The sequence below is a fragment of the Pinus tabuliformis genome, chromosome 9, assembly GCF_031772625.1.
Source record: "Pinus tabuliformis cultivar Carrire ecotype Pingquan chromosome 9, CPIR1, whole genome shotgun sequence".
Classification (NCBI taxonomy): domain Eukaryota; kingdom Viridiplantae; phylum Streptophyta; class Pinopsida; order Pinales; family Pinaceae; genus Pinus; species Pinus tabuliformis.
Genome location: NC_142307.1, coordinates 1,696,558,718 through 1,696,567,446, shown reverse-complemented (window position 1 = coordinate 1,696,567,446; position 8,729 = coordinate 1,696,558,718). Strand labels below are relative to the sequence as shown.

The following is an 8,729-nucleotide window of genomic DNA, read 5'->3' as shown; positions in this document are numbered from 1 at the left end:
ACCTAGAAAAGTTGGAGATGGTCATCTCCAAAGTCTACCAACAACAGCAGTTAGGGATTCAAGCAGGAAGCACCTGGGATGGTAGATTGCGTCCAAAGGATTTTAAAAAAAGAGGAAGGAAAACAGTTCTGCAAAGAACAATAGAGCTTGGAGAAGTCCTAGTGGATTCAGGCCACTATGCGAAGCTTACGAAATACTTCAGCCCCTCTCAACCTAGTTATCAATGAAGCTCATCTCCTGGAATCTTAGAGGCCTTAACGGCCCTGCAAAATATAGAATGCTCAAAAACATGATAAAAATGGAGAAGCCGCACATATGCTTTTTTCAAGAAACCAAATGTAATAGCGATACTCTGGGACGAATACTCTCCAAAGCCTGGCCGGGCTGCCATTCTGTGGCCGTGGATGCGACTGGAGCCTCGGGAGGACTTGCCATAGCCTGGAACACTCAAGCTATAACTCTAACGGATTTCCATGCAGGCCACCATCTCATTCAGGCAGCCTTTCACATTATAGGCACTCAGGTACATGGGAACTTATCCAATGTTTACTTCCCACAGGATGGAGGCAGTAAAAAAATACTCCTCGACACCATCGAGGCACTCAGTAACAGCAGACAACATCCTCTCTGGATTGTGGCGGGAGATTTTAACATGATCACCCGACTAGAGGATAAAATTGGGGGAAGAACCAGATTGGAACCTGAAGTGGAACACTTCAAGGATTTCATCCTAAATGCCTCCCTTATTGATCTGCCCTTTTGTAATGGTATCTACACTTGGAGCAATCACAGGAAAGGGAAGCATCAGATTGCCTCCAAGTTGGACCGATTCCTGATATCGGACAACGCAGTGCACATCGGGGGAGATTTCAATGCGGAGATTCTGGCTCACTCTGGGTCGGATCACTGGCCAATTGCCCTTCAATGGCAAAGACCAGGGAGCAGCACCAGGAAGCCATTTCGATTTGAAAAATTCTGGCTTACCCACCCGGCATTCAAGGACTTCGTCAAAACTACTTGGGCCTCCTTTGTTCCTCCAGAAGGCACCAAAATGTTCATTCTCCAGCAGAAGCTAAGGTACCTAAAAAGTCACCTCAAACAATGGAATAAGGAGACCTTTGGGAACATCTTCGAAGCCCAACAACAACTCAATCAGGAGCTCAAGCTTCTCCACCAGGAGGTCATCAATTCAGGGCATACAGAGGCTACACTAGAAGAAGAAAAGCGCATCTACAATCAACTTGAGGAAAGAAGAAAACAAGAAGAAATTTATTGGAAACAGAAATCAAGGGTGAGATGGCTCAAAGAAGGAGAGCGTAATACCAAATTCTTCCACAACACTACAGTGCAACGAAGAATGCACAACAAGATCTCATTCATCCAGAACCAGGCAGGAGGTAAAGAGGAGGAGCATGAGAAAATTGAGGAAACCCTCCTCAATCATTTCAAACAAGTCCACCAAGAACAAACAGGGGATCGGACGGCAGCTATAGAGAAAATCACAAGCAATATTCCCAGGTTAATAACGGAGGAGCAAAACGATCTGCTCATGAGCCCGATTCTCAGCCACGAGGTGGACGAAGCAATGGCGCAACTTAAAGAAGGTAAGGCTCCTGGTCCTGATGGCTTTACCACTGATTTTTTTCATGCTTTCTGGGACATGATTAAGGTAGAGGTCTGGCAAATTGTGGAGGAATCTCGAGCCCTTCGATGGATGCTGCCCTCTCTAAACTCTACCTTCATCACTCTTATTCCCAAAGAAGAGAACTCCATCACCCCTGACAAATTCAGGCCCATAGCCCTATGCAATGTTCTCTATAAAGTCATTACCAAAGTCATAGCCAACAGGCTCAAGCCCCTTCTCCCTCAAATCATCTCACCTGAGCAATCAGGCTATGTGGAAGGCCGTCAAATAATGGATGGTATAATGCTCTCCCATGAGATCCTTCACTCTCTCAAGCTCTCCAAAAAAGCGGGCATGTTACTCAAGCTTGACCTATCCAAGGCATTTGACAAACTCAGCTGGGCCTATATTCAGAACATGCTGAGAGCCTTTGGCTTCTGTGCCACTTGGGTAAGATGGATAATGAGCCTCATCTCCTCCTCTCACTTTTCCATTCTTGTCAATGGGCTGCCTTCCCACCCCTTCAAGCCCTCCAGAGGCATCAGGCAAGGGGATCCTTTATCCCCCTTCTTATTTGTTATAATGGCGGAGGGCCTAGGTCGGCACATCAAGCAAGCTAGGCAAGATAATCATATTCGGGGTATCTCAATCCACAACTCCCCTGCTTCCACCCACCAGCAGTTTGTGGATGATACCATGCTGTATGGCCATCCCTCTGCTCAGGAAGCCTCTTGTCTGAAATCTTTGCTTAATGACTTCTCCAATGCTTCAGGCACCCAAATCAACAGCACAAAATCCGAAATTTTCTTCTTCCATACCCCTCCCTCTGTCAAGCGGGCTGTCTCTCGCATTCTGGGTTTTCAATCGGCCTCTCTCCCTTCCACTTACCTAGGAGCGCCTCTCACCGCCTCCGCCATAAAGCAACCAGCTTGGAGACGACTTATTGAGAAAATGGAAGGCAAATTGAATCAATGGACTCACCGCTCCCTCAACTTAGCAAGTAGAGCAGTGCTCCTCAAAGCCATCCTTCAAGCCATGCCCCTATACTTGTTCTCCATCCTAGCTGCTCCAAAATGGGTCCTGAAAAGGCTGAGAAACTTACAGCGCAATTTTCTTTGGGGAAGTTCAGCTACCAATCATAAATGGGCGCTTGTCAAATGGGATACCACCAGCAAGCCCAAGCACAAAGGTGGAATTGGACTCCGAGACCCTGAACACAGTAATATCATCATGACCGCCAAAATCTGGTGGCAATGGTTAACAAATCCGGACAAACCATGGGCCAGAATTTGGAATGCCAAGTACACCAACAATATGCCGCATGCAGAGCTTATACGATTCACCCCCACAAGTCCAGGTTCACTCATTTGGAATGCGGCCAAGCAGCACCACCAATTGATTCAGAAACATAGTTTCTGGGAAATAAGGAATGGTCAACATGCCAGATTCTGGCAAGATGCATGGAACCAACTTCCCAAACTATCCAATGCACTACCAGCAGCTATTATTCCAGAAGGGCAAGAGCAACAGCACGCCAAAGTCCACCAATTCTGGAATTCGGACACGGGAAGCGGCTTCAGGAAATGGCTTGCTAGCAGCCAAATAATAACCACCAACAGACCGCAGGAAGCAGAAGCCCTTAGCACTGAATTGGCAAAAAGAAGAATTAAGCACAACATCAGTGACGACATCCTCAGATGGGGCTACCTCCCCAAGGGCGCTTACTCCACCTCTGAAGCCTACAATCTTTTGGAAGACCCTCCCGTCAAACCTGATCCTCTATGGTCCAGGATTTGGAGTTTCAAAACTTGGCCCAAAATCAATCACTTTCTATGGCTAGTGGGACACAAAAAAATTCTCACATGGGATAAATTGCAAAAACGCAACTTCCATGGGCCCTCAGTCTGCCACAATTGCTTTCAGAATGAGGAAACATTACAGCATCTTCTAGACTCATGTCCGCTTGCTACTCAACTATGGGAGAAGATAGAATTTAGGAGTCAAAGGCGTTGCAGAGAAATGGGAAGCATAATAAACACCATTAGGCAATGGTCTAAAAGCCCTTACAAAAGTGGCTTGCTTAATCATCTGTGGAATCTAATTCCAGGTTTTCTCCTATGGAATATTTGGAAGGAACGGAATAGGCGCATCTTCAAAAACAGCAGCTTGAATAGGGAGGACATATGGAACAGCATGCACGCCAACATCCAAGAAACCATGTTACTGAAATCCTGGACCCAACAAGATCTCCCAACGGATGATAATGAGAAAAACATATTATCTAACTGGGGACTGCAACTGACTCAAGAACCAACCTCTCAGCGGGCAGCAAATAACAATGATAAGGGAAAGGTAAATTGGGAAGCCCCGCCTATCCATTCATACAAACTAAACTTTGATGGCGCTTCCAAGGGCAATCCGGGACCTGCAGGATTTGGAGGAGTCATCAGAGATCACCTAGGAACTCTGCAACAACTCTACTTTGGCAATCTAGGTTGGGATACCAATAATTCAGCAGAGCTGGAGGGCATGTGGCAAGGACTTCTTACTGCAAGGAGACACAATCTTCAACCACTGATAGTGGAGGGGGACTCCCAAATACTCATAAACATGGCTATTCGGATCCAGAATGGGTCGAAAGCTAGGAAAATAGCCAATAGTTGGAGACTAGAGGCCAGACTCAGTAGCATGGCGGAGGAAATAGGCAACTACAATGCTATCTCTTTCAATCACACTAAAAGGGAAGGTAATAAAGTGGCTGATCTTCTTGCCAACATAGGGGTTGATTCAGATAAGGCCTTCCTTGAGGGACACCTGAACATCATCCCAACTAATCAAAGGAAGCTGGAATGTGAGAGTCTCATCCATAGGGACAAAGAGACCCCGGATGCGGGTGGCGGGACGGCAACAATGGGCATGCCACATGCTATGCATGGGCTGCCCCGTGTAGACAATACGGCCTCCATATGAAGGCCGTCAACTAGCACCTAAACCCACTGCTGCGTTTAATGGAGTTAATGGTGAGGGCGGTAGGTTTATGGGGCTGTACAGGGCACTTAATGCGCGCCTGTATCGAGAGCATGAGGCAGAGCATAACAAGAGCAATGGAGGGTGCAGGGAATGTATGTCGGGCGAATTTGGGGAAAGAAGGAATTGCAGAGAGCCGAGGCGGTGGCAGCTCCATCCACTTCATCGTCGGGTGTCTGGTGGTTACTATCGCTGCCACAGCCTCTCTGGTTACTGGTCCTGTAGCCGGAAGCACTTGGCTCAATTGCTGGGTGAGAACCGGAATTGGTCCACCTTGCCACCAAGGAACGGGTCTCAGAGAGGAAATTGGGCACCAGAGAAAGATTTGGGAGGTAATTGGTTCAGTCTTCAACTCCAAGCTCACCTGCACACACACAAGAGCAGAATCAGTTTCACCATGGCTAAACTCCGTCAGCGACAGCCGTGTAGAAGAGGTCCAGCTAGAGGCTCTTCCTCGCGAGCTCCAGCAGTGGATGAACATCACCACTGTTGTTGCTGCTACTGCCATTGAAGAGCCAAAGCCACTCCACTTCCAATCAGCTAGTTTTTGGAGGTTGGAAGTGCTGAAGAGGACAAATCAGAACTTCCCTCCTTTGGCTCAGTGGTTTTCACATTGCCGAGGGCTGAGAGCTTCCCAGGGCTCAGTGCCCACATCTCAATTATGTTCACCAGAACTCTGGAAGGAAATGGGGAATCTGCCCCTCAAGACCCGCAGAAGAAGCAAGCGGAGGGCAAAGGCAAAGAAATTGTCCATGGATTACTAGAGGCAGGGGAACATAGCTCCGCTTTGGAGCCACCAGCGTCTGAGGCTGGTCAGCATGAATCGTTTCCTCCGATGGGGCCTGCTCCTCAGGGTATTGATGACGAGACATGGCACAAGATGTGGAAGGGTAAACCAGAGGGAGAAGGCTGGGCGTACATCGTGGAGGACAACAACCTTGCCGAAGAAGCTGATGCCTTCTTCGCGTCCCTTCCTTCTTCCTCAACACATCGAGAGGATCAAAATTGACACGGGTAATTCTCTCTTGCGCTTTCGTTTTGATGGCTGGAAGTGGTTGCCTACCTATTCGCCTGCTGTAATTTTGTTTGGAAGCTGGTCGGGTCTCATTTTCAATGGGTCAATTCTCAATTTCAATTTTGTCGGGTTGCTCAATCAATCCCATCTGGTAATTCTCCCCTGGTTATTAAGTCAATCCCATCTGGCAATTCGCCCCTGCGTGGGCAGTAATGTTTTTGAATCCTCCTCCTGAGGCTCCAATGGGAGCCCGCTGATGTTTATTTCTGGTTCTGCTTATATGGTCTGGTGCTGCCCCTGCGTGGGAGCGTTATATCAGTGCTTGGTCTGTTTTGTTTTGTGAAGGCTTTCCCGGAGAGGGAGACCTCAGAATTTTGTTTTTGGTTCCCAGCGAGCTATCAGAAGCCCTGGAAGACTCGCCTCACAGTTTGTAATTTTCACTTGTACAGTTAATATATGAATTAGATAGCTTTTACGGAGAAAAAAAAAAATATAAATAATTATTCATAATTTGACAATAAGAGTCAAAATTTTCGTATATGTATGTACCTGGTCCGTGTCACGTAGGTCGTGCACCCTCCAAGTCACAGGAATGGCATCATGATACATACAAGTATGTGTCAAAAGTTAGTTAATGGGTAAACTCATGAGAAATGCATCATCATATAAGGGAATTGAAAGGTCATGTGGTAATGGTGGCGGTCTCCTAATCTCTCCATCCAATGCAACATGCACACTAGCCAATGACGTATGCATGCTGTCTACAATAGTCTCTCGTGTCTCACCATCAAGTTGTGACAACTCCTCAAGCTCTATTACTAATACCAAGCTCCAAGACAGTAGTGGCAAGAATTTCAGAGGTGATGGTACATGCTCAGGGTCCCTACAAGCCCCCTAGTTCTCATAGGTACGTCCCAAGCCGGGTCCATAATAATGAGATCTAGTATCAGTGTAATATGGTCTCATATGTAACAAAAAATCTACATATAAATCCTAAGAAAAATAAATGGCAACCTGGTAATGGTGGGGGAATGAACCCCAAGCTCCAATGAATCTATCATAAATGAAAGGGGTTGCATGAACATTACTAAAATAATTCAGTGGAATCAGACCTTTATGTCTAGAAGGGAGATTGAGAGGGATGTCGAACAACTCCTAAAAAACATCAATGTCCTTGTTGGCTTCCTTCACCGCCTCCCAAGAATTTGGGCCTCTAACCTCATGCCTCCTGATCCTCTGTATGAACTGTAATATGTGGCTATGTGGGCATGCGCTCCAGTATGTATTGATCAACCTAATGATACTATCTACCATTAAATATAATGCAAGATGAGCCAGTGAATTGGAAGGGATCTTCTCTATCTTTGTCGTGATCCATGTATGATGGGTTGTAACACCGTCTATTTTGATCTGAGCTATAGCATCATCCCACAGAGGGATCGATGTTGCACTCTAGTCCTCAGCTTCAGCCTAATAAGGACTTGTAAATCATAGACATAATTTAACATATATATCATTAACAAACTAGAAGCATAATAACATATACATTAAATTCATACACATAAGTTGAAGATATTTAAAAATTAAAGATAATTTCAGGACGTGAGCGCATAAAGTTTAAAGAGGATTTAAAAATGCATGAGGTGTACCTGAAATAGGTGAAGAAGGTCCATTCGATGTAGCATGGTCATCAAAAGAGACAAAAACACTGCCTTTGACACTCCCAGTGACATCGAAGATAATATCTACGAGGGGAACATGAACTCTCGGTGGGCTACATGATCTATCACGATCCTGTAATATCTAATAGAACCTATCGCACTAAGATGACCTGAAGTTGGGGCGCGTATATGGGTTACCTCAACATATTACATACAATACATCTAAACTAATCCAAGAAAAAATGTTGACAAAAAGCCATTTTTAAACTCAAATAGAATAATCTAGCATGAAGTCCTAAACTTTAGAGTCCATTTTTTGATAATTTATCAGCCAAAGTACATTGAGTTCCATGTAAACACAATCAAAAGAAGTGATCAAATCTACCTTACACTTTTTTCTCGTTTCTAAATAATGCATTTTATTCATAACACACACACACATATATATAATTGAAATAAACCTATTTACAAAAGTAATAAAATTTCATGCCAACCAAATACAACAATAGACTTTAAGTTCTTAATGTTTTACTTTGACAGATGGCATGTCTTAGGTGCAAGCACATGAAGACCATGTTTCTTGTACAACACACTAGATAATGAAACACTATGGTACAAATTAGAAAATAGTCTAAATGCTTTTATTCCCTAGATCAAATGCACTTTTCATGATCGATTTAATGTATCTATCAATGATGCATTTTTAAAACATGAACTTATATATATCTATATCTATATATATATATATATATATATATATATATATATATATATATATTATGTTTTAAATAATTATGCTATGTTAAATGTTATAATTATATTATGCACAATGTACATGTTACACTATGTTATGTTATGTTATTTTACACACACACACACACACACACACACACACACTCTCTCTCTCTCTCTCTCTCTCTCTCTCTCTCTCTCTCTCTCTATATATATATATATATATAATATATATATATATATATATATATATATATATATATATATTGCTATGAATCCAGCTCAAGAAAAGATAGAAAAGATAGATCAACGCCTTAGAATTCAGCCTCTTCGAGGGGGCAACCTCCTTTACATTACATAAATGAACAATTCTTTGATGATACAAATGACAAAACCTCCTTTATATATATAGGAGTCTAAGGAGTCACAATATAATCTAGCCGACCTAACAATAATAATATAAAGCCACAAAAATAACAATAGAGGGATTCTATGGGGCACATAAATAACAACATGGGGGTAATAGGGGCACAACAATATAAATAAGGGGTATAACTACAATAGTAATGGGGTAATCACTAGTATTATAGGGACCCAACATGCCCCTCTCCTTCAAAAAAGTGTTGTCCTCAACGCTTGAGTAGTTCTGGATACTTCTGCATAAAATTCT

At 43.7% G+C, this 8,729-nt stretch overlaps 1 protein-coding gene across 1 annotated transcript; it reads left to right on the top strand.

Annotated features, from left to right (window-relative positions):
• Positions 1-298: 298 nt before the first annotated feature.
• Positions 299-4,594, top strand: LOC149155409 (uncharacterized). The gene is made up of 2 exons (XM_089444417.1): positions 299-1,180; positions 1,385-4,594. The coding sequence occupies exons 1-2, from the start codon at positions 299-301 to the stop codon at positions 4,592-4,594; spliced, it is 4,092 nt and encodes a 1,363-aa protein (XP_089300543.1).
• Positions 4,595-8,729: the final 4,135 nt, after the last annotated feature.